General features: G+C 39.8%; 1 protein-coding gene across 1 annotated transcript; it reads left to right on the top strand.

Moving 5' to 3' along the window:
* Nucleotides 1–564: 564 nt before the first annotated feature.
* On the top strand, nucleotides 565–24586 carry fgfr1b (fibroblast growth factor receptor 1b). Its single transcript, XM_014994959.2, has 17 exons — nucleotides 565–794; nucleotides 8821–8950; nucleotides 14981–15079; nucleotides 15174–15346; nucleotides 15733–15856; nucleotides 16199–16389; nucleotides 17530–17674; nucleotides 17752–17942; nucleotides 18020–18165; nucleotides 18832–18953; nucleotides 19575–19685; nucleotides 19785–19975; nucleotides 20453–20575; nucleotides 20657–20727; nucleotides 21593–21730; nucleotides 21821–21926; nucleotides 23910–24586. The coding sequence occupies exons 2-17, from the start codon at nucleotides 8842–8844 to the stop codon at nucleotides 23967–23969; spliced, it is 2100 nt and encodes a 699-aa protein (XP_014850445.2). The 5' UTR covers nucleotides 565–794; nucleotides 8821–8841; the 3' UTR covers nucleotides 23970–24586.
* The last annotated feature ends 1971 nt before the right edge of the window (nucleotides 24587–26557 follow it).

Consider the following 26557-nt stretch of genomic DNA (forward strand, 5'->3'; position numbering starts at 1 on the left):
GACCCTGTAGATTTAGCTCTGGTTTAGTAGCAAAAAGTTACAGATGATTTGTTTTTACAAATGATCAAATTCAAAGTGAGCCACAGATGTAATAATAAGAATAATAATAATAATAATAATAAGAAGAAGAAGAATCTATAATCTAGGTTATTATTTCAGGTTTTTTTTTCTTTTTGTTCTTCAACAAGTCATTGAAATTGGAACAAATGTTGAAATATTTTAGTAATTTAGTCTCAGTTCTTACACTCTGCTCTGTGTACCTCAGTATTGTGTGTTTGTGTGTGTTGGGTGGAATGGGAGTCGCTGTCCTCATGTCGCTAAATCTTATGAAGTCGCTGAAGAAACACACAGTGTGTGTCCCCACAACAGCAGGAAACCCGAAGCGAGGGGCTCCTGGTAGGGAGGCCCCGGTAAAAATAATGGAGATGTGTGTGTGTGTGTGTGTGTGTGTATGTGTGTGTGTGTGTGTGTGTGTGTGTGTGTGTGTTGGGAGGCGGGGTGGGGGGCTCTGACCAGAGGAAACTCCCACTGTGGGCGTCTCTTCTGGGTTCCATTATTTATTGAGACAACTCTGTCTACCAGTGGCGCCTTTCCCACGTTTTTCTCCAGAGGAAGAAGAGCGGCTGGCTCGGACTCACCCCGCCGGGATTTACCGCCAGCTGGAGGTCATAAAGCCCGTCCGGACCGCCGCAGGACTTTCGCAGTAGTTCTGGAAAGTTCATACTTCATGGTTGTACGGACGGACGAACTCGGTGTTGGGCTCCGGATCCTGCCAACTGGACCGTGTCGTACAGGTAGGTCTGCCTCGCCGGACCGGATCACTTCCTCTGTCAGTCCGGAGATCTTTGGACCTCAGTGGGTTCTGACTGTCAGCTGCAGGCGGGCCGCGGTGGAGCGGATGGATCTGAGCCACTGGAGCAGAAAAGTGTCCAGATGTTCAGGGAATAACTTTATCAGCTCAAAACCGACAGATTCGTTTCAGTAAACGTCCCGCAGTATAAATGGAAGAGGCGGTAATGAAGCTGTATTACATATGAAATAATCATCTCTAGTCATATACAGAGACCTTTGTGTGCTCTCTTGGATTTTATCTTACAGATCAACAAAGTAGTGCAGAATCCTGAAGTGCAAAGTGTGCATGCTTTGCTTTTCCATGTATATAAATATATTTTTATAAATCAGGATAAAACCCAGCTCCACTGCAGCTCAAGTCTTCCCTGGAATGACTCCATCAGCTTCACACATCAAACTGACAGTTGGTCAGTCCTCTTTTCAGAGCAGCTCAGTCAGATTGGATGGAGACCTGTATTGTGACAGACTCAGTTGGGTTTATGTCTGGACTTTGATTATGCCATTTCAGCAGTTGTTTATGTTTTGATCTGAACTCTTCCACTGCAGCCCTGGCTCTGTGTTTGTGTTGTCCTGCTGGAAGTGACAGATCTGCCCCAGGCTCTGTTCTTTGGCTTCCTCCAGCAGCTTTTCTTCTGGTATCATCCGTCTCATCACCTCCAATCAGAAAATCAGAAAATCCCACCCGCAGCATGATGCTGCCTCCATTATATTTCTTCTGCATTTCCTTAGCTGTATTCTTGCTTGTTTTTTCAACCATATCTTCCTTGTTGCTCTTATTCTGCTGAAGTTTGTCCCATAAAGCTCAGATCTGTGTCTGTGAGCTGGCTTCAAAGAGCTGTGAATCTCTGCAGCTCCTCCATGGTTACCACAGCTGCTTCTGTATGGAAATGCTCTACTTGGTCAGCCATGCCTTGGCCAGGTATTGAGTTGCACTGGATTTTTTTTTCTAGCATCAGAGTAAAGGGAGATGGCTACAAATGTCTTCCACACTCTTTAGGTTTTTATTTTTGTTTATTATTAAGCTCTTCCACTTCCCTGCTCTGCTACTTTGTGTCAATCTGTTAAACATGTGAAGCATTGTGGTAATGTTACTGTCGTGTTCTTCTTATTTAACATGAATATTTTGATATGTTATATTTGACTCTAGAACAGAGGTGTCCAAAGTGCAGGCCAGGGGCCATTTGTCGTTCCATGACTGATTTTGTGCGGCCCCTGAATGACTTAAATTTATCCCAGCAGTGAAGGTGGTTGATGCACATGGAAATGTTTTTTTTCCAATTAGAACAAAACAATGACCCAGAAATTAAAATGTTCTTACAAAAATGTTAGATGCAACACAAAGTATTTGTCTTTTACAGGAGCAGTATCATGTATTCTGCAGGCATCTTGTGCAATTTTATAGCACAATCAAGTAATTATCTTACCTTCAGTTTCTGCTGAAGGTAAGATGCTGTATTTATCAAATATTACTTTAAAAATGGACTTTATAATTTAACGTCTTTAAATTGGGTCTCTTTAAAAACTCCTGCTCTTTCTGAAGCTCTGCCTTCAGGAAGTCATCACAAAATGGCTCCTCTATTAACCCTTTAGTAACATTTTTAGCTGCGTTGCTCCTATAATGAACTCAGCAGATCCACAGTTCCAGCAGGTGTTTGCTAATTACTGCTGGCTAGTCTGAAGGAGCTGAGTGGGGCAGTCACTGGGAAGGGGTGCTCTGTGAGGCAGAAGCTCAGAAGCTTATAGCTGCAACACAAAGGAGGAGCTGCATCTCGAAGGCGGGGTTAGGTTCACCCAGGTGTTTTGCACAGCTGAATGGTTGCCATGGAGATTAAAGGATTTCTTAAATATGCATGAAAGTATCAAGACAATGCTCCAGGTAAATTTTTGATGATGAAATAACATTATAATATTGTGTAAAACTCAAAAAAGCAGATTTTACATAATACTTCCCCTTTAATAGCCAAACATTCTGCTATCCCTTTAATTTCTTGGTAGACTGGATCACATCTATTCATTGATTTCTACACTGAAGCAGACTTTAGAGCTCCAAAATCTGGTTTTAATTATGTTAAAACTTTCTAAATAAAGGCTGATCTAAATATTGCTTTTGTTGCTGAGAGGACTAAATCTTAAAATAAATGAATGTAAGTTTTGCCTTTTCTTCTTTAAGGAAAACGTGAAAACCTTTTGAATTTTGGATCTACAATGTTTTACAAATTCCTTTCCTACAAAGAGAAATCTACTTTATTTGTTTAATCAAAATATTTCATGCTTAGTTTATTGTTGAGCAGGAAAAAAAATTTTTAAAAGTTTTTTTTTTTTTTTTGGTGCATGTTCCAACATTTTGAACAGTCCTGCTTTACTGCTTCAGAACTGCAGCTGATTATTTATAACACTGGCTTTGTTCCTAAACATAGATAAATATAACTGATTTTTTTAAAGCCAACACCATATTTCAGGATGGTAAATCATCACTTTTCATGCTGAACTGTAATATGTGGAGTTTGTATGATACAGGTGAGTCACTTTTCCTCTAAAACCCTCAAGAATTTTGGGTCTGAAGCAAAACAAACCTGGACCATTTTCCCCTTTAAACTTGACTTGCTCTCTTCTCTGTGATGGTTTAAACAAAGTCTGTGGAAGGTTTACAGCCTTCTGCCTCACTTCCTGTTTGGCACTTGTGTGTATATTTTCCAGCCTGGATGGATGGGAGCCATGAGCAGCTGGTATGTATGAGAGCTATGAGGAGCTGCCAGCCGGCTGCAGAATCTGGTGTGTAGGTGAGGGCTCCAGCTCAGACTGAGTTAGACCAGGACATAGACTTTTAAGACCCAGATGAGAAAACACAAGGACCTACACACACCAACTGGGTCAGACTTCTGTTTACCTCCGTCAGATTTTTAGGCCTGTGTAATGCTCCTGAGTCCTCAGAAGGTTTTCCATGCAGGTTTTTGTTGCGCTGTGCAGCCGGGGAAGTTCTTTTCAGTCCAATTGCTTCGTTCCGCTCCAGATCTTTTCATGTGCTTGTCTGGAGAGTTGGATCAGGTCCACCAGAACGGCCTCGGCCCGGCCCACATTTCAACCCAGGACCTTCTGGCTCTGAGGCAGCAGCTCTGACAGCTGTGTCACTGTGCTTGGTCTGACACACAGGAAATCGAAGCGTTAATACAGTGCAAAGGTATTCATTCTCCTGGAGATTTGCAGTCCTGTATAATACAAACACAACGTAATGTCTTATTGTGAAGTGTTGCGCTGTGCAGCATACATGCTTATCAAACTTTTCCATAATGTGAAATATGAACTTTTTACATTGATTTAAAAGTATATTATGACTATCTTTAGTTTGCCTCATCTAGGCTCGAGTTTCTGTCCAGCTCATCAATCAATTAGGCTTTTTCAGTTAACACACTTAAAGATCACATCCATTTTAATGAGCTTGTTTTTACCCACAAATACATATATGTTTAGATTTGAACTATTGGACCAAAGGTTCATGAACTGAATTTGATTTAGATTACCAAAAAGCATCTAATCATCTCTGTTCATAAACTAGGATTTGAATGATCTCTATGTAATCCAGGAGAAGGCAGTCCAAGTTTTGAATTAATCCACATTGGTTCAGATGTCCAATACCAAAACCACAAGCCATCTCTATCAGTGTTTCAGTTGTTGCTTTATAAAGAACAATAAAACTCAACAAGGCAAATGTTAGGTACTAGAATGTCAATAAAACCAGCAGAAAATCCCATTAGAGACTTGAAAGCTATAGAAGTCTGAACTGGAACGCATGTAGAAACCATTGTTCTATAAACAGAACCCAACCCCAGTCTTCAGAATATTTCAGCTCCTAACACGTTTTCCTCCAAGATTGCCATACATACAACATCAGTATAATGTGGGAGATACTTCCCTTTTTACTTCAAAATAACAGTCTGTCAAGCTTAATGGGGTTTGGATGTTTTTATCGTGAGGAAACGCCTCCATCTTGCCACTCTGCTCCACATCCCAAACATGATGTGGGGTAGGGTGTGTGTGTGTGTGTGTGTGTGTGTGTGTGTGTGTGTGTGTGTGTGTGTGTGTGTGTGTGTGTGTGTGTGTGTGTGTGTGTGTGTTACACACTTCCTATACCTTTTTGTCAGTTTTGGAAGGACATCCAGTTCTGGTAATATGTGTGTTGCTTTAAATTTAAATCCCTCTGATGCTGTAGAATGCGGAGGACCGTGGCTTTTTGGTCAAAGGTGGAGCTTGAAAAATATCAACTAGATCTGCTGGCTTTTATTTGGACTGGGTTTTTTAAATGTTTCTATAAAACACTGAAGCTTGTTTTAAGCTGGGATGTTCAGGTTATTGGTGATGGAAAAGGTGCAAAAAAAGAATGAAATGATTTATCATCGTCTAGGTTTTAATACACTACCAAGATCCGGCATTTTTAACAGGACCTTTTATTTAATCTTCTTCTGCTGGTATAGCTAATCGGTCCCTCCAGGATGCTTCAATGTTTCTTTATGATTTTTGTGGCATAAAATTACTGATTTTGCAGCAGCTTTTCCAAAAAGTTGTGGTCACAGTTTAACACTTTTATTTATTTATTTATTTATTTTTGCCATAACACAGTCCTCTTATTTTTGAGAGTTACGTGGCAAATATTGTTCTTAAGGTGAACAAGTAAAGTCTAGCTAGCAAGTGTAACTCATCATGAGACGACGGTGGATGGTGTTTGGAGTTTGAAAAACAAATCCTGCGGTTACCGCGTCTTACTTTTATAACCACGAGCATACATAGCATTTTAAAATGATATGTTGAGCTCTTCTGTTTTTTGAGTAAAACTGAAACTAAAAACAAAAAAATGGGTTCTGTGGAAAAGTGAGTGACCCATGAAGTAAAGACCAAAACTAGAGCCATAAACCTCTGTTAGAATAAGATTAGAAAATAGGTTTTCTATAATATTCTTCCTGGCATGAGTCTCCCAAAGTCAACTAACTACTAGTATTTCAAAATATTTTACTCAGAAACAAATTTTTAATTTATTTTATATTACCAAAAATGTGCCAAAAAGGTTAATCCAACTCTTAAATCTAGCTCCAAATGGTCGATGCTCCTGGTTTTGGTTAGCAAGAGCTGCTAACGTTGTCTAAAGGTTCTTGTTCCCATGATGCAAAGTGTAAAGGACAAATTATAGAAAATAACCCTGTTAAAATCATAACGGAAAATTCCTTTGCATTTCTACAGTACGTTTACCAGTTGTTTTGTTTTTTATAGTGTGGTTGTATAATGTCTTCTCCCTGACTCTTTGCTCTTTCTGCTATGGCAATAAAGATTTCTTTTAACCATGTGGAAAGCAACAGTGAGCACAAGTTCTGTACAGAAGTGAAAAATAATTGGGTTTATTCCTGACATTAACTAAGTAACTAACAAGGGATGTAAAACAGACGACAACAACAGTAGTGTTCTAGTTAGCATGGAGTTTGATCCAAACAGCTCCAGCTTTCATTTGGGTGCAGCAAGTTGCATTTACTGAATATGTGAATGAAGGCGTCTGCTGTGGTGCCTGATCACTTGTGAATCTTCTGTATAAAACAACAAAGACTCAACAGTAATTAAACAGGCGTCTGTCTGTGTGTATGTGTGTGTTGAGCGCATTAATTATGTCTGCATGAAGCTGGCATCCTCCGCTGCTCTGCTCATCACACTCCACCCTCAACCACATGCATGTGCTCTGCATGCACGCAGCAGTGCGCCGGGCGCAGACGCTGTAATGAGACGCTCGGGCGAGGGCGGCCAAACAGTCCTCATTTTGTTTATGAGCCTCATAAGATGATGAATGTCATTTACTGTCCCCCTTCTGCAGCCTCTACCAGCTCTGTTCACGGCGTAAACAGCTTTCTTCACTCTGTCTGTTTCCTGCTGGGATTTCTTCAGGTCTGAACAAAATCTGTGAAGGCTGGGATTTGTTTCATGACGCTGAAATGACATCTGTCAAAGTAATAAAGTAAAAAAAAACACATATCTGTTTGGATGTTTTTAGAATTTTTCACAATTTATTTTGAAAACATAAATGCCAGAATGACATCCTGAGGAAAAGTGGCTCCTTAAAAAACATCGTGGAGAGCTGAGCATCATGACGTCTTGTCTCAATATATCCTGTAGGACTCTCCACTTGCCAGCCAGAACAGAAACTCCCGGGTCTCATAATCTTTTAGATTATGAAGGTCATCTGAAGAGGTGGCCTCAACAGAGTTTCCTGTTAGATTTAGTTCTGGACTCTGGACATCCCAGGATGCATTTTTTTCTTATCAAATCATTCTGCTGTTGGTTCAGATGTATGCTGAGAACTCAGGTTGATCTGGACTTTTTATTGTCTGTCATTTTGACTAAGAGAGCCCAAAAAAATCCAGTAATAATCCATTTCTACCTGTCAAATTTTCAAATATTCAACTCCATTTCATTTTCATTCAGTTTAGTTAATTATTAATACATGTATGGGTTTTGTGTTCATGTGAATGACTTCAGGACAGGCTGGCTCACATAAGGTGTTAAACAATGTGATGTCCTGTCTCCTACTATTTGCATTATACATAAATTATCTGGTAACGGTAAAGAAGTGGATGTGGGAGTGAGAGTAAATCTCACTAAATATGACAAAATATGGTAAATTCTGGCAACCACAGCTTCTGATATTTCACCATAAATTAGAGATGTATCTTTTACATTGTGGGTGATATGAAGGTCTGTATGTGACTGCATGCAGATGACAATGTGCTGAGTACTGAGAATGAACCTGATCTTCAGAAAGTGCTAAGTGCTGTTTATTTTTGGTGTAACAAAATGAGGCTAAAGACAAATTGTGATAAAACTGAAGTTCATTTTTGAAAGCTGAGTCACACACTGACATTTACCTTTTGATTTGGGCCTATTATTTTGCTTATTGATTTTAAAAACATCAATATTTGGGATTTATTGTAGATGAACATCTTAAATTTGAAGAATGAGTAAAAATCCAGTTAGATTCAGCGGGTGAAGAATTAGATTATAAATGAAGTAAAATTCTGTTGTGACCTGGATTATAAACCTGGACAGATCTTGTCTGTCCAGTTCTAGAGTCTGGGGCTATTGTCACCAACCCTGTAGGGAGAAAGTCCAGTATAGGGTCCTGAGCTATTTCCTAAGTCTGACCAGAAACATTCTAAACCGGCCATATATTGATGTAACCGTCAGATATATTGGAGATATGATGGGATTATGGAACAGGTTTATTAAAATGTCGGATCACAGATTCACATACATTTTCTGTTGGGACTTCCATAACAGAGATATTTAGTGAAATAATTGCTTGGTAAAGTTATTGATGTTTATTCAGATTCTTTTATTTTGGTGATGAAGTCAAACTGCAGTGTTTATTTAAGGATTGTGTGTTTCAGTTAGATCAGTATTTTTCAGAAGCTCTTCCACAGAGGACACTTTATATGTGAAGGATGTTATTGATGTGTTTGTGTCCCATAAGTCCACTGGGTCTGGGCAGCTTTTACGTTGACTGACACCAAACAGATAAACTCTAACTGACTAAATTATAACTAACATTTTCTCCATAGTGACAAAAACCACTGACTGTGGTCACAGTTCCTCCAGATAAATAATGACATTAAACATTCACACTTAAATTAAATGACCAGCTGATGCAGAATTAGTTTATACTTGACCAGAACCAGCTGGTCAAGGGAAACCAGACCTTCTGGTTTTAATGGCTTTACTGGGAATTGACTCTGTGCATCTGTACATTTCTTGAAAGAATCAGAAGAACTCCATGTGTTGCTCAACCTAAATGAGATTTTCATTGTTCCATAAAACGAAGGGAGTTCCTAATGTTTTTCAAAACTCCAATGCGCCTCAAGATTGGAAAAATCTAAAGGAAGTAGGAACATTTAATCACATTGTGAGTCTAATTTCATTGTCTTTTTCTTCTCTCTGCAGCGCAAAAGTCCCAGTGAGTTGATGCAGTCAAATGTGATGGATTCCCGGCGCTGCTTCCTGCTTCCGTGCGTCCTGGTGCTGCTGCTGGTTCAGGTCCAGTCCAGACCAGCCACAGAAGACACAGACACAGGTCAGAGCCTTCGTGTGTTTTATCGCACAGAAACAACAACTGATAAAGTAATTCAGCTGTCTGCCATGTGATCGAGTTTAGTTAAAGATTGAGGGTAAAACTCATAGAAATGCAAAGTTGGCCATAAAAAACACAGTTCTGTTTGGTTCCTAGTTCCAGGCTTGTGGTTTTTGGTTTTGTTCTGCTCTGTAAACAACAGTAACTGGGAGGTCCTGCTTATTTTTCTAACAGGCTGTTGAACAGTTTTGCAGGGATGTTTTGATAGATGAGACAACACGTTGGATGCGTTGCTGCTAGCATAAACCACATGTGTACCACATGTGTTTGCACATGGTCACAGTCTCATTCAGCTCTTTCTTACTATTGTTACAGCCACAGTAGGTCACTTTTACAGAAATATATATATTTGTTTTACATATTTGTTCAAACTGTCACTGTGCCGTGACCTTCTGATTGTTTCTGGTTGTTTCTGAGCCGGAGGACCACAGGGAGGAGGCAGAGGAGCTCCGTTCTGTCAGGACATACAGGGACAGTTTGAACAAATATATAAAATAAATAAATACTTTTAGAAATGTTACCTATTGCAGCTTTCCCCTAACAGATTTCTTCTACTTCACACAGAAAAGTTAGTTTTGAAATCTTCAACATTTATGTCAGATAAAAAGATAAAGATAACCATGGCAACAAACAAAAGCTGTTTTCAAATGATGACCTCGTTTATTAAAGAAACAAAGCTATCCAACTAGAACCTCTGTGAAAAAGAAAAAATCACACTCTGTCTGTGTGATACTTTGTGTAAAAAATGGACCCAAGCACAGACAGGAGTCTCATATTGAAGGTATGATTCTACACAAAGAAACTCAGAATAACTACAGCTCTGCAGGCCTCACTGCTTCTGCTAAGGTTCATGTTTATGAGTCATAGAAGGGTTCCAAGGCTGAAGATTTCTGCAGACCAAAAAGAACAAAAATGCTTATTTCATATTCTCCAAAAAATTATATGTTAGGAAAATATTCTGTTAACTGGCGAGACAAAAGAGGAACTCTTTTCAGTTGTGCATCCTGTTATATGCATAGACGGTGCAAAACCAACACAGCATTTCAGAAAAAGGACATCAGCAACCTGAATCCCAAATAAACCTGTGAATGGCTCAAAAGCTAAAATGGAGGTTATGGATTGGCCTAGTCAAAGTCTGGAATTAAATCTGGTATAAATGCTCTCCCATGACCTCGGACATGCTGTTCTGCACAGTGTGAATGAATTAAAACTGTTCAGCTAGAAGCACAGGGCTAAGCTGGCTGGGATAGCTTCAGTTCTTCTTAAGAGAATTCAGCATTTTTGAACTAAATTTTGCATTTACTCAGGTTATCTTTGTCTGATTTAACACGTGTTTAAAGCTCTGAGACATTTCAGCGCAACATAAAAAGCAACAGGAGAGGAAATCTGTTTGAAGACACACATCGGTACTAGAGCATCTGGAACGCTGGCAGACAGCATACTGAAGCAGGCTGCTGCTGAGGTCACTTTGTGTTTACTGCTCAGCATTCCCATGACCGGCCTGCCTGCTGCTCTGCTCTCACTATGGTGCCGAAATGCATAACATTACAGAGCTCACTGTGTCCCAAACCTTGACCAGTAAACCATTCATGGTTGGTGTTTTTTATGAACCATTCAGTCCCAATTGAGTTGTTTTGCTTGGCTTCACTGTTCTCCATAAAGGCTCAGAGCTGAGTAACAGTTAGGCTTACTCAGTCCCTCCAGGATGTCATGATGGTTTTTTGTGATTGTTGTTGCCTAAAACTACAGATTTGTCAAAGTTATGAATTCTTTTAAAGTCTTATTTTCGCCGTCTTTCAAAAAAGGTGAAATTGCTGCACATAACCTTCCCAAAAAAGACAGAATTTAAGCATGGTTCATGTTTACAGTGAACATTTTCAGAATTCTTCTTGAAATAGCAGCTTGATACAAATCAAATGCTGTCTTGAGGAGAGGTCAAAGTGCAAAAGAATAATTCCATATTGTCTCATTCAGGTTAATATGAACTGTAGACACAGTAGAAGCAAATCCTTCAGAACATCTCAGATTAATTAGATTAAGATTAATTTGCTCTTTAGCGTCACTCATGCTTTCATCTCACAGGTTTTCAAGAGATGTTGTGAAACAGGAAGTTAAATTAGAAGGGGGTGAAGGGGATTGGTCAAAATTCAGCTGAGTTTCTGTGATTGGTCAGAAAATAGGGAAATACAGAAAATGTTACAGTGATTGGTCAGATTTACAAAAAAGTTGTCATGACAGATGAAAATTGCAAGTTTGCGCAAAATTTGCGAATGATGAGTGAATTTGGATTAATAGTTGACATCACAGCTGCCTGAAGGAACTGATTAGTGTCACAAGATAAATGATTTTCAAAACTTACCAGTACATATAATCATTTCAGGGACCAACTACTCAGCTACATTCCTGACCGCTCAAACTGTATGTAGGAAGAGACAGACAGTAATTAATTAAATTAATCTGAGACAAAATCTGAATCGGCTTTCTGCTGTCTGACAAAATAAAATTCAAATTGAATGTAATCATCTCCTCATGTTCTGGATTCACATCATTCAAACTGATTTCCCATGCTCCTTTGCAGCAATGCTCAATGAAGTCAGCTCTTTTTGAACTGTTTGGTTCTCATTCATAGGTCCCTCCTGCTCTCCTTTGTTTTCGTCTCTGATCTCAGCTGTGGTTGTGTGTTTTTCAGTTTGTGCTCTTATATAAAGGGCTATAAAACTTTCCAAAAGAATGAATTCTTTAACAGGATGGCGATTTTTTCTAGGTTCGGCTGATTTTGGCTCAGAGGCGTCTGAAAACGGTTAAAGGGATTTTTTCTTTCTTTTTTTTTTCTTCTCTTTTTTTTGTGGTGTAACCATGGTTTGGCTCTGTGGGTGCTGGCTATGGTCTGTAGATTCCGTCCAGACACAGGAACACAGGAACACATGCACCCTGTCGCTCTCTGTTATGGGCTCACTGAGCCAACCGGCTCAGCATAAAGCTGCACTTTCAGGCACCATTTATGCTCCTTCCTCTCTCCGTCTGTTTATGAATATGCATGTATACATCTAGCATGCCTGTGTGTATTTGGTTGTGTTTCACCAACCATCTGGGCTCCAGCTGACTGTCTGTAGCACCATTGTAAACTCTTGTTTTCATCTCAGTCAAGAATCCATCAGATCTCGTCTCTCTGCTCCAGCCCCCTTTTATAAACAAAGCCTGCTTTCAATTTCCCTGCTCCCTCCGCTCTGCTGCGTGCTTTCTGAAATCACACCACTCCTCCGAATTCAGAGGGAAACAGAAGTTCTGATCATGCCTAGAAAGTGGTCAGTGTTTGAACCATAGCTGCACATTTGTGACTGTGGTCAGTGTTGGTGACCATAGTCACTGACTTTGGACAAACTTTCAGAGTCAGATTGACCACATTGGCCTCAGAAAGAGAGTTTCTATTATAAGGGCAGTATTGTGGAAAATATACTTTTTGGAGCTTTACATCATGTTATAATGATAGCCCTCATCAAAAACACACCTGGAGTGTTGCTTTGATTCTTTCATGAGTGTTTACGAAATCCCTGAATCTCCCATGGCAACCATTCAGCTGTCCAAACATCTGTGTTAACCTAGCCCTGCCTTCAAGGTCAAAGCTCCTCCTCAGGAGCTGGAGCTTCCAAGTTTCTGCCTCACAGAGCTCCTTCAGACTAGCCAGCAGCAATTAGCAAACACCTGGTGGAACTGAGCCTCTGCTGAGCTCATTATAGGAGCTACTTCTCAGAGCAACACTCTGAGAAGTATAAACGCTGGTAAAAACGTTGTTAAAGATTAATAGAGGAGCCATGTTTCTGGAGGCGGAGTTTCAGAAAGAGAAGGAGTTTTTAAATAGACACAATTTCAAGGCGTTAAATTGCAAAGACAATTTTCTTTTAAGTCATATTTGATATAAATAAGATTTTTATTACAACTGAAGGTAACAAAGTTACTTGATTGTGCTATAAAATGGCACAATCTTGTCCCTCTCGTTCTGCGGGGACACACCCGGCGGGATTCACCCTGGATTTATTCATGATAACAGGATTTCTGCTGTTTGGAGCTTGTGGATTCCTGGCTTATCGACAAATCTATGAAAGACTTGGCTGAACTAGCAAACACTCAGACTGTTGGTGTGGACAGAGACGCAAGTTGGATGTGAGTCTTGCTGAGACTCTCAGGCCAGCTGAGGACTCTAAAACTCTCTAATGGGATGGAATCGATCTTAGAGAAGTTGCCAGTTTCGGCTCAGTGGAACAACCAAACTAATTTGAATAATTGGGAACTGAGATGTATCGGAGAGACTTTAGGGAAGATTGAAATTTATAATCTACCCGACCTAAGACAATCTGTTTATGAATTGGCTTTCCCCATGTTGCCTTACAAGGGCTGCATATTTCCAATCTTCTTGAAGATATTTAAACATAATGCTCCTTCCCACCTCACCACCTTCTGTTATCCAAGCAGCTGTGGACCTGAGTGCTCCCAAGGACATTCCTTGATAACAACACCTTTATTGGACTTCTGCCGGGAGGCTGAGCAACGTGGTTTCATGGCCCTGTGACGTCACCACCTTCACTCATGTCTTTGTTTTTCCCTTTGTTTCGTCTGAATGCTTCCATCTGCCCTAATGTGTCCTTTCCTCTTTTTTGTTAGTTTACCTGTTAGAAACTGTGGAGTATTCCCTATTTAACCCAGAAAAGGATTATTTTAGTCTATTAATAATATCAGAAACTGTTTAGTACGCACTATTTAGATCAATATTATACAGACTCACTTTTAATCCAGAAAATGAATTACATTAGTCACTCTTTAGTCTATTTTATTAGAAACTGTAAAGTACTCACTATTTAGATGCAGCGACCAGAAGCCAAGAGGAAACTTTTGGATCAACGTTGTCAGACTATTTTTCAGACTTCTGCTCTCCTAACCCAGAAATGGAATTAGACCAGAGAATACTTAGCAACCCTGAACAGGAGCACCTAGTTTACATACTTTAGATCAACATTAGATTAGTTTTCTTCTTTTGCTCTTTTCTTTGGTTTGTTATTTTGTTTGTGTTTCCTTTTAATTCTTGTAAAGCACTTTGTATTACCTTGTTGCTGAAGATGTGCTATACACCTTTACAAAAACCTTTACTATGTGTCTAGAAAATACATAAAGCTTCCCCCTTTGAAGAAAATCAATGGCAAAGCAATTGAAAAAGTCAGTTTCTACTCAGACCTAACGATCCAGTATGACTGCAGACCATACATTATAACCTAATTACAGCAGTTACTACTGCTGCAGTTACCTATCAGAAGTGATTCAGAAATGTCCCACGTAAGGAACAACCAGTTGCAGGATGGGAGCCGAGGTGTCTTGAGGAAAACAGGGGCGTTCAACCTAACATAGCTGCAGCCCAAATGACTGAAAAGGTAACTGAAAGGTGTCAGGATACACACAGCACAGTCTGTTGTGTAAGGGACTCCATGCACATCATAATATTATGCTTAATTTGTATTAAAAATATACCATGAATGATGAAGACATTGCTGTAATGAATAAAAACAGAACTCGGCAGTAATGTTCTCCAGTCTGCTTGGTAACCAATCAACTTGCACACTTCTTCCATCTTCAATTTTTGCTTTTTCTTCTGATATGCAACATCATCTAGGTGATTTAAAGGAGTACTGACACCATCTTAAACATAAAACATCGCCCATCTCCCCCGGCTGAAAGGATGTGTGTGTTTTAAGCTTGTTGGTTATGGTCCAGATTAATGGGGAGGATGTCTGTGAAGTGGTTGGGGTGTAACTGTGCTTGGCAATAGCGCCCGTACGTCTGCTGCAGCAGCCTGAGCAGAAACACTGAAAGCTTCTTTGCACTGAGGTCAGAGGTGGATCCTCAAGCTGTTTTTATTTCTCTTAAAACACCTTTATGGCTGTTTCTCCTATTAAAGAAATCTATTCTAAATCTCTTTTAAAACAGATGCAGCAAAGTCTTCTGAAGACGAAGAAGATGAAGAGTCATCCTCAGAGGAAAATAAACTGTCCAATGAAATGTCAACAAGCAACGAAAAGCTCCAACGTAATTCCCTCAATCCTGTTAGGTTTTGCCTGAAAGCAGTTGAGCTGTGAATGGCTGATTTTATCGTGTTTATGTTGTGGTGCCTCCTCGTTAGCGCTGGCGCCGCAGTGGGTGATGCCAGAGAAGATGGAAAAGCAGCTCCATGCTGTGCCTGCCAGCAGGACCGTCAAGTTCCGCTGTCAAGCAACCGGGAATCCACTACCCAGCCTGCGCTGGTACAAGAACGGGATGGAGTTCAGGAAAGACCAACGAATCGGAGGGTTCAAGGTCTGTCTGACATCAGTTGCTGCGTTTCCATTACAAATGTGCGCAAAACTTTGTCAATATAAGTTTATTCATGTGGTAAGTCATTAAAAAAACATGCCGTGCCATTATCCCACCAACTACTTCCTGTCTTCTTCTTTTTGAGTCAGTCCCAACATCCGGTTGTTAATCATGTGACTCGTGTGTTGTGAAGGGGCGTTCAACCTTCATATATATATATATATATATATATATAATTTTTTTTTAAATTGGCATGTTTCAAAAAAACTAAGCAAACCTATTTGCAAAATGTCAAATTGTGCAATTATACGGTCAATGGAAACGCAACTAGAGTAGGAACAGTATATCTGGTTTTAAAGAGATGTATTAAATCTTCTGCTCTTTATCAGTTCAGAGAACACATGGGGACGCTCATAATGGAGTCAGTGGTTCCTTCTGATAGAGGGAACTACACCTGTGTGGTGGAGAATGTACATGGCAGCCTGAAACACACCTTCCTTCTGGACGTAATCGGTGAGAAATGTTGATGTTCTGGGCATCAGAATGACCCTTCTGTACCGAGCGCCCTCCTGTGTCTCACCAATTTTCTGCATCAGAAGAGATTGTCCTTCGTCCAATCTCTTCTGATCTTCCACTTTTCTTCCTCCAACACCTTAGGGTTTCAACCTTAGGGTTGAAAATAGCCTTCCTTTCCAAAAGTTTTGGGAAACACAACACAGGACATTCCTGATCCTAGTATATTTACTGTATATCAAATAGAGTTTTTACGCTTTAGTGTACTGGACGTTTTGAAATGTGTTACTAAATGCAGCTTTTGACCTTCATCTGACGTTTGTCCAAACATCTCTGCTGCAGAGCGTTCTCCTCACAGACCCATACTGCAGGCGGGCCTGCCGGCCAATCAGACGGCTGTTGTTGGAACCGATGTGGAGTTTGTATGCAAAGTGTTCAGTGACCCACAGCCTCACATCCGGTGGTTCAAACATATAACCGTCAATGGCAGCAAACAGGGACCAGACGGACACCCATTCGTCATGATTCTCAAGGTACGCAAAGCACACAGGTGGTGTTCTTTGTAAATTTAGTTTCAATGCATTGAAATTAAGCAAATATCAGTCTGAGCTTTATCTGTAGCTTAGCAAAGACATTGATACCCTAACTGTATCAATGAAAGTGTTTGTTGGATTTGGTGTACTGGTCTCTTGAGGTAAAGACAGAATCGAGCCGTTAGATGGAGCTTTCAGTCTTCCATTGAGTCTACATTGAGTGATATGGCCCCACTGCCCCCCGGGTCCCTCAATTAACTGCAACATTCTAGTCCTCAAAAAATAAAAACCAGCAACCTCATTAAATTTGCAAATGACTTTAGAAAAAAAAAAAAACAAGCCCACAGTCGCTGATGATAAGAAGACTTGGCAGCACTGACTACAGGTCTATAAGATAATTGTATGGTTAAGGTGGAGCCACTGATGTCACACAACACATTCTATCGACTGGGGGATGGAAAAATGTTACAGCTTTCGACAGACATGAGGCATACAAATGCATCACGTTTGTCGTTGCATTAGAATGACGCCAAATTAAAGGGTTTGGGTTTGACCCCGCCTGTCCAGTGAGAGTCCAACTGCTGCTGGAGCCGCTCTCCTGAATACTCTGGACCATAAAATAGAGCACCGAACTGCACCGGCCCATGACGTACCGCTCTGTGGAAGCTGAGCATAACACAGTTGTTACAGTCAGTATGCAGAAGAGGATCTTTAGGCCCTGTGGCTGATGCATGCCAGTGGGCTGTAATGATTTACTATAGTGGTGGCTGAGCTGGTTTCTGCTGCATGGCACTGGTCTCATTTTTCTTTCTCTGGTCAGCAGACAGTCAGATTGGGTTTGTAGGAAGTGGTGGGATAATGAGGAGAAACACTTCAGCCTCTTTCTCAATTACAGAAGATTTATTTACCATTCAAGTTGAAAATTGAGATTTGTACTATTCTTTTAGTATAGTAGTGTTAACTATACCAACTCTGAGAAATGTTTCTGTGTTACTGAGTAAACTGTAGGTTTTTATTTAAAGACTTTACATCCACCTGCGTTCCCTGTGAATGCTGCTGTTTGTATGTCTGTTTCAGGTTCCAGCTGTGAACGTTCTCTGTTTGTTTCTGATCTGGAGTTAATATCTATGTTGCTGTCAGACTGCAGGTTTGAATACCACAGAAAAAGACATGGAGGTTTTGACTCTGAAGAATGTCTCCCTGGATGATGCTGGAGAGTACACCTGCCTGGCAGAGAACTCCATCGGAGTGTCTTACCACTCGGCGTGGCTCACTGTGGTCGATGGTATGTTTACATGGAACCCATGCACACCATAATTCAGACTCTCTCCTCTATGTTCACCATGACTTCCCTCTCCTCAGAGTTACTGCCCTCACCGGTGCCCTCGCAGACATACTTGGAGATCTTCATCTACTGCCTGGGGTTTTTCGTCATCATCATTCTGACGGTCTCCGCAGTCATGTGTAGGCTCTGCTGCGCCCAGAAGAAAAGGGACTTTAACAGCCAGCTGGCAGTGCAGAAGTTAGCCAAGAGCATTCCTCTGAGGAGACAGGTGAGGCTGGCTGGCAGTGAGCGTTCAGATCACCTCTTCATTGTCTTCCTGTTTTGATACTAAGTCTATATCTGTAGGTTTCAGTTGAATCCTCGACCTCCCAGCAGTCAGGGATGTGTTTGATGCATCCGTCGCGTCTCTCCAGTGCTGCCACCACCATCCTGGCTGGAGTGTCGGAATACGAACTTCCATACGATCCTGGATGGGAGCTGCCACGTGAACGGTATGTCTTTACCCAATGTCTTCAAAAGTAGTCATACCCCACAAAAGTTTCATTTTACAAAGAGCATTGGCAGTTTACCATGTCACATTTATGCGACCAAGCAAAAAGGTGGAAGGAGGTGATCTGCTGCTGGTCCAGACATAAATCTATTTGAGGATCTTTGGCAAGACTTGGAAAATTTGATGTCCAGGTGTTCCAACCTGAATCTGAGCAATCTTACAAAACCAAATTCAAAATTATTATATCATCTTCCTCCCACTCACAGTTATGCTCTGCTTCCTGACGGTCTGTTAAAAACAAAAAACTATAAATATATTGAGGTTTTGTGGTTGGAAAATGTGGTTGTTTAGTGACCATTATCCAGTCTTGTACTGACATGGGCTGGAGAGCCACTTATGGAGGAGGAACATGATGTAATTAATAAAGCCAATGTCCTTAAGAACTAGACCTTAAAACCCTAAACCTTAAGAAACATCCTCCACCTTAGAGAAGATTCATCATTGATCCTCTATGGTGAAAAGTCTAAAGTCACTGCAGTGTTAACTGGTCTTATTGGTGTACATCCCGTTGTCTACAGAGGGTTGAGTGTCTGATTTATGCTTTCATTTCTAGGTTGTGTTTTGTGTTTTAGTCCAGCATAATTTTACACCTCTGCATTTGTTTCAGGCTTACCCTGGGGAAGCCGTTGGGAGAGGGCTGCTTTGGTCAGGTGGTGCTGGCTGAAGCTATCGGGATCGACAAGAACAAACCCACACGTCTAACCAAAGTGGCTGTAAAGATGCTCAAAGGTGAGAGATGACAGAAGCTATTCTTTTTTAATTTTTTGTTCATATTTTTTACGAAAATATGTTTTTTTTATATTTATTAAAATTGTCACAGTGTGGTGACAATATGATATGAGACAGATAATCTGTAATCTCCTCCACCTTCTCCCTGAGCTCCATTTGTTGTCTGAAGAAATGCACCGCTCCCGACCAAAAACAACCAATCAGTGCTCACTGTTAAAGGAGTTAGCATGGCCACCTTCATCGTTGGCCATGCTAACTAGCCTTAGCATTTATGACAGAGTATGCTGTAGTGAAGCAGATGTAGCCTATCAGAGAGCAAAGTGGATGGGGGTGAGAATGGGAGTGATTGACAGCTGTAAGACCCTCCTCCTGGCTCTGATTGGTCGTTACTGCAGTAGTTACTGGTGTAGTTAGTACTGGGAGCACTGGGAAAAGGCAGAGGAGATCGATTTTTTTTCTTCCACAGATTGTCTGTCATATATCGTCAAAACATAATTATAATTTTAACAAATATGTAAAAACAAAAAAAACTTTTTTTAATAAAAGTTATGTCCTGCAGCTGATCTGTTCTGCTCCCTGCTGCTGCAGATCTTCTAATCTTTGACATGTTGTTGTGTTCAGCGGACGCCACGGAGAAGGACTTGTCTGACCTTATCTCTGAAATGGAGATGATGAAGATGATCGGGAAACACAAAAACATCATCAACCTCCTGGGCGCCTGCACTCAGGGCGGTAAGTGCTGAAGTCTTTAAACGGCTGGGTTGTGTGGGGAGAGTTCTGCTCATTAACCAGCGTGTTCTCCCCCGGATGTGTCACTGTTCCCTGGATCAGGCCCTCTGTATGTGGTGGTGGAGTACGCGTCTCAGGGGAATCTGAGGGAGTATCTGCGCGCTCGTCGGCCCGTCGGGCTGGAGTACTGGAGCGGCCTGCGGCAGGCTAGCCTGGGCAGTCTGGAGATCAGGGAGCTGGTGTCTGCTGCTTACCAAGTGGCTCGAGGAATGTCTTACCTTGCTTCAAAAAAGGTCTGAAAAAAAAAACAGTGTTACATATTGTACATGTCTAACCTCTAAAAAGCTATACTGGCAAATTATACAATTTTATTTGTATAAAATTTGACAAACAAACAAATAAAATAACCTCAGTTCAGTTTTTGCTTTAATCTGTAGGCTGTTATATTTTATCATTTGGTTTTGTCCTACAAGTTTTTACAATTGCATTACATAAAAAACATCCAACCTGGTGAGATAAAGTAAAGAATAAAATGGAGCATCGACAATGGCATCAACCTAGAGTCAGACAGAACCGACTTCCTGTCAGTTGTCTGGTTTTTTGTACTTCAGTTAGCTTATCTGGCTAACAAACCTGTGAGCTTAGCCTATAAAGCCGGGTTTTGAAGGATGACTCTCCTTCCCTCCAGTCATATTCTGGAATGATTGTTTTAAATAATAAAAAAAAACTTGTGATTTCAGCAGTCACTCACTGGTTCTGTTTTGTTTTAGTGTATTCACAGAGACTTAGCTGCCAGGAATGTGCTGGTCACTGAGGACAATGTGATGAAGATTGCTGACTTCGGCCTGGCTCGAGACATCCATCACATTGACTACTACAAGAAGACCACTAATGTAAGCCTGACTGTTTAAAGGAAGCTTGTTGTAGATTTATTAACAGTATGACCAGATGTTAATGTGCTAATGTGCCTGCAGGGCCGGCTACCCGTGAAATGGATGGCTCCTGAAGCGCTGTTCGATCGGATATACACACACCAAAGTGATGTGTGAGTTATCTACTACGTACAGTAGTTTTTCTATTTTATACCATCTTTGAAATTTCTCTTAAGTATCAGTGCTTTCAAGCTTTTTAAAGCTCAAAAATTGGAGCAGGAGACTGACGCAAATCTATGCAAGGCATGATTGTTGTGTGAAAGTTGGGGTTGGAACTTAAGTTAATTCATTACTTGGATTGTAACCCATTAAAAACTGAACACAAATAATCACTTAAAAAAATAAATAAATACCTACAAACATCCAGAGCTGGAACCTTTGTATACTTGTTTCTGGTACGCCATAAATCTGCTACACAAGCGACATCCGCAAACAGCAGTGATGGACAAGCAAAGCCGCTGCTCTTGGGCCACTAGGGGTTAATTTTTTTCTTCGAAAAACGATCTGATTGGAAGCTGGAAAAGAATATTGCTGTGTTCAAGTTTTGGTAAAAAAAAAAAGCTAGCTTATCAGCAAAGCTATTCAAGCCTAAAACAGCATATTGATGCTAAACATGTAGCAGCTAATGGTGATGTCAGTGACCACAGTCTACATTTCTAAAGAAGCTCCATGAATGATCAGAGCTTCCTGAAACTCTGGAAAACTGAATGAATAACACAATAAATATCTTTGTTGTTCAGTTCATATGTTTATTCAATAATTTTGCACTATAAAGAGTTTTTGAATTTAAAATTTAGCTTATTTTATCAGTTAATGCCTAAAATTGCATTCAGTCATCTATGTTTGCCCAGCATTACTTTTCCATCAGATAATTTCTCTGCAGAGTTACACTTTTCTAAACCTGAACTTCAGTTTGCAGTTCAATCTCCACCACATTCCACGCATTGATCCTATGTGCTGCTGTTGCTGCTGCTGCAGGTGGTCCTTTGGCGTCCTGCTGTGGGAGATTTTTACCCTGGGAGGCTCTCCTTACCCCGGGGTCCCCGTAGAGGAGCTCTTTAAGCTGCTGAAGGAGGGACACCGCATGGAAAAACCCTCCGCATGCACTCAGGAGCTGTGAGTGCATGCACACATTGGCTTTCCTCCTCCTTAACTCCATCTGCAGATGTCCTAAAACAGCTGTCTTTATAATTTTTAATATTTCAGGTATCTGATGATGAGGGAATGCTGGCATGCTGTTCCAGCACGGAGGCCCACCTTCCAGCAGCTTGTAGAAGACTTGGATCGAACGCTTTCCAATATGGCCAACCAGGTAACAAACTTACAACTTTGGAGGAATTGTTGTTTATATTCATCTGCAGTCAATCAATCAATCAATCAATCAATCAATCAATCAATCAATCAATCAATCAATCAATCAATCAATCAATCAATCAATCAAATTTTATTTGTATAGCACATTTCAGCAGCAAGGCATTTCAATGTGCTTTACATAATTAAAATAAAAACAGCATGTGACAGTGAATAAACAATGAGAAAGAGAGAGATTTTAAGAAAAAGAAACAGTGAGAAAGATAAATAAAAAGAAATTAAAGTAAAGATGAAGAGATTTTTTTAAAAATACAAAAATAAATAAATGAATAAATAAAAACATTATCCACATGAGGACTTGCCCTTATGGGGTCTCCTCGAAAATAAGAGGCTCTACAAGCCTTTCCTTCTGTAGGACCTTAGTCAAACCACCATTTGACAAGGACTCAAACCTTTTAAACTTCTTTACATAAAGAGATTTTAAAAAAAGATAAAAAGTAAAGATAAAAACATTAAAAACATCAAAAACATTGAAGACATCAAAGCCCACACTCTAATCCTAATTTAGCCATAAGCAACTCTAAACAGGTGGGTTTTAAGTTGAGATTTAAAGGCACCCAGTGTTTCAGCTGTTTTACAGTTTTCTGGAAGTTTATTCCAAATCTGTGGTGCATAGAAACTGAATGCTGCTTCTCCTCGTTTGGTTCTGGTTCTGGGCATGCAGAGCAGACCAGAACCAGTCGGATTTATCTGAATGTTTTTTTTCCGGGATGAGAATGATTACACAGCATATAGTTTCAATGATTTCTAAATGTAACACTTGGGTGTAAAAGTTTTCTTTATTGAATCCACACTTGGTCAAAATTACATATGCAGCCTCAAATACAAACACATATTCACCTAGATTGTTTTGTGAAGTGCACTGAAGGTTTTAGGGTGTATTTAATGAGGGAAAAGATATTTTAACTTTGGGGTTGATAATCATGATCGGATGCGACTGGTCGTTTCTCTTCACAAACACAACAGGAGCTGTCTGGCCATTGGTCACCAGGTCGACCAATGGCCCATAGATAGGAATGTTATAATAACTTGTCAAAGATCAAAGATCTGTAGATTTTTTTAGAATTAGAAAAGTTGATCGTAGCTAACAAAATAACAACTAAAATTGAAAAAACATTTTCAATAAGTGAACTAAGTAAGAACAGTAATTAATGGGGGAAAAACTATTAATTAATTAATTAATTAATTAATTAATAATAATAATAATAATAATAATAATAATAATAATAATAATAATATTATTATTATTATTATTATTATTATATAATTAATTAAATAATAACTGGAATTATATTGTGCATTTATAAAGCAAACAAAAACAAACTGAAATGATATTTATAATGTCCTGTGTTTTTGTGTTTATGAATCTATTTGTTAGCTTTTTGAACTGATAGATTTTTTTCCCCATACAAGCAGTTTACATCATCTGTCGATAAATCACAGTTCTCCATCCTCCTCATGGTGGCGCTGATGTTAGTCCACAAAATGGTGACAACAAAAGTTGGGAGAAAACTCCAGAGTCAGGTGGACAGTTCTGGAATCAAGATTAAGCTTTCAAACATAAGAACTCTTTACCAACTGTTGCATATGGTGGTGTTAGCATGATGCTGTGGGACTGTTTTTCTGTAGGTATTATAGAAAACTTACAGAAGAACACTTTTCACTTTGTGACTTTATTGTCACAAAGTGGTGACAATAACTTAAAATATTTACTTTCAGTTTCTTCACCTTTACTTCATCCATTACAACGCAGCCTGTTCTGATTGGCCAGTTTATCTGTCAGACAAGGCAGAATGTAATGCAGCTCATTTTGTTTCAGTTTAAAGGTTTTTAAACCAGCCTCTTGCATGATGCTAATGCGTTTTAATGTGTCACCTTATTAAAGTTGAAAATCAGCTCTAACTCTTTGTCCGTACCCTCGCAGGAGTACCTGGACCTGGCCGTCCCTCTGGTCCAGTACACATCGGTCTGTGGCTCTGCCTAGGCTCACCGTACCTCGACGGCATCATCCTGGGAATGTTTACTTCCTGTTTCCTGTACAACCCGGTGCAGCCTCAGATGAGGCCGCCAGGCAGAGCAACAGACTGAGCTCAGATTAACTGTTTCACTGCTGTGTGATGTAAAGACCAGCTGGACTGAACTGGACTCCCTCGGACAGGAAACGCAGTGTCTTGCTAGGACAGAAGGACAAGACGTACCTCAGACACTGAAGGAGGACATGTGTCTCGTGTGTCTATAATAATGTACTCCGTGTTAATATTGTACACATTAGTCTGTTTCATGTTGAGTATCTGTCTGGTTGTGTTACAGTGACATGAAGTGGAATGGATAGAAAATGGGACAGCAACATGTTTTGATAAATCTGTGTAGTTATTATTCTTTATTTGTACAGTTGGATTCCTGCTCCTCAGCAGAATAACTCATCACACATAAAATACTCTCAGAAACATACTTTTTGATTTATTCTGTTTATCTGTAAAAAAAAAATACATATTGCACTTATTCTCCATGGGCTGCTACTGTTAGACAATGAGCTTTAAGTTTAATGTAAAATAACTAAAGAACAGTATTAAAAACAATATTAAAAAGACTTCAAACTGATGTTGAAAAGCATGTCTTGTTTTCATTTTTCTTCGTTTAACCTAAAGCTAAATAAGAGTCATTGGAGTCATTTCCTTTCAAATACCAAAAAACATTTTTCTTTAATTTCATTTAATTTCTTTCTATTGAGCTGGTTTATGTAGACTGTGCTCAACTGGAGACTAAATGTGCAACATTTGTTCCATTTCCAGCTCTGGTTCTCTTTCCTGTATGAAACAAACCAAAACCTTTGAAAATATGTTACCCCCCTCCCAGGCTGTGGTGGCGCTGCACCAACACCACCGAAGGAAACAACACAAAAGAACAATCTGAAGAAGACCCTCACCCCAACTTCCATCGCAAAATGTAAACAACAATGGAGTGGTGTCAGACTTTAGCGGTTGTAGGATTTCTCTTTTGTCTTTGATAAAAGATCATGAGCCATTTCTCGTGTCAGTGCTAGGCTGTTTGTTTGTTTTGGTTGTTTTTACCCGGAATGCCCTGCTCGTCTCCCCGCCTTTTGAGCGGTCTCCGATCACTAGGCGGGGGAGGGGGCGCGGGGGGGCGGTTCTTCATAGTTTGGTATCGATCTGATACCAAGTAAATACAGAGCCACCATTCACCAATAACATGAATATCGATACTTTTTGTTAAGTTTGGTATAAAAGCAAACTTCTGACCGTTAGGTGTTTTAGTGGTTTTTGCTTTTAAAATGCTTTGTAAAATCCTGGGACAGAATTTGGACAATATTTACAGGCATCCACAAAATACTTTTATTAATGATAACAATAAACAACAAGAAACAATAATAAACATATGTGTGTGTGTCTTTTCTGGAATAAACAAAGTAAAAAAAAGTATAATGTGAGAATAAATCAAAACAAAACTTTTTTTTTTTTGTTAGGTCAAGTTGATAAAAAGTACTAAAAGTGAAGTAAATGTCAAATTAGTAACCTGGAACTGAAGTATCAATCTCACCTCGCAAGTATCGATCCGATACTCATACCAACTTGGTATCGGTATTGTCGATATTTTGGATCAATTTGCCCACCTCTATCAACCACACGGTGTTCACATACGCATTCGAACCACACCAGAGTTCAGGGTGGTGTGTAGAATCTAGACAAACGGACTGGAGTTGGATTCAAGCAGAGCTGGTGTTGATACACCTAACATCCCTGCTTGATAATGCTACACAAACTGCTGCAAACACTGAAGCACCTAAAGTTTCCCCAGAAGTACAACCTACTCTGTCCTTCTTATTGATGCTTCAAAGTTATCCAGTCCAGTCTGTTGTCCAGATGAACACCGCAGTATTTATATTCCTTATATTTCTCTTGAAGTCTACAAGCATCTCTTGATGTCTTCACATTGAGGATGAGATAATTGATCCCACACTATGACACAAAGCGTTCCACCAGATCTCTGCCTCTTGTCCATCTTTCATAAGGACTGAATATCATCTGAATATTTTTGTAAGTTGTGGCTTAAATTTTCTTTTATCAGTAAAAGGAAATTGATAAAAGGAAATAAAAGAGGACAAAAGAAGTTTTGTCTTCTTCTTGGACCAACTTTATCATCTTGCCAGTTTCCATGATTATAGTGTCTCCTGCAAGCAGAAAGCAAACATAGAATTGCACAAATTGACTTTACAAAAATCAGTTTCCTTAATGAAAACAGAACAATTTAAAAAGAACTCACATTTTTTCATAACAGATTTTATAGTAGGAGGAGATGGTTTTTGTAGCCTTATTAAAGTAGATGTACTTAGGGAACTTTTTTTTTTTGCATTATAGGAGTTATGTGATCAACAGCCGGATGTTACTACTGGCGAAAACTATAAAAAGGAATGGCAGGAAAGTGATAGTTTATTTATTTATTCAGATAATGTGCAGCTGGTTCCACCAGAGCTCTCACAGCATCTCATTGTTTATAAAAAGTTATGTGTCACTCTAACCTTGTTGGATCCATAATTCTTCTGTAAAATCACAG

Source organism: Poecilia mexicana, unplaced genomic scaffold, assembly GCF_051168715.1.
Source record: "Poecilia mexicana isolate PSO_F unplaced genomic scaffold, ASM5116871v1 scaffold_12, whole genome shotgun sequence".
Taxonomy (NCBI): Eukaryota; Metazoa; Chordata; class Actinopteri; order Cyprinodontiformes; family Poeciliidae; genus Poecilia; species Poecilia mexicana.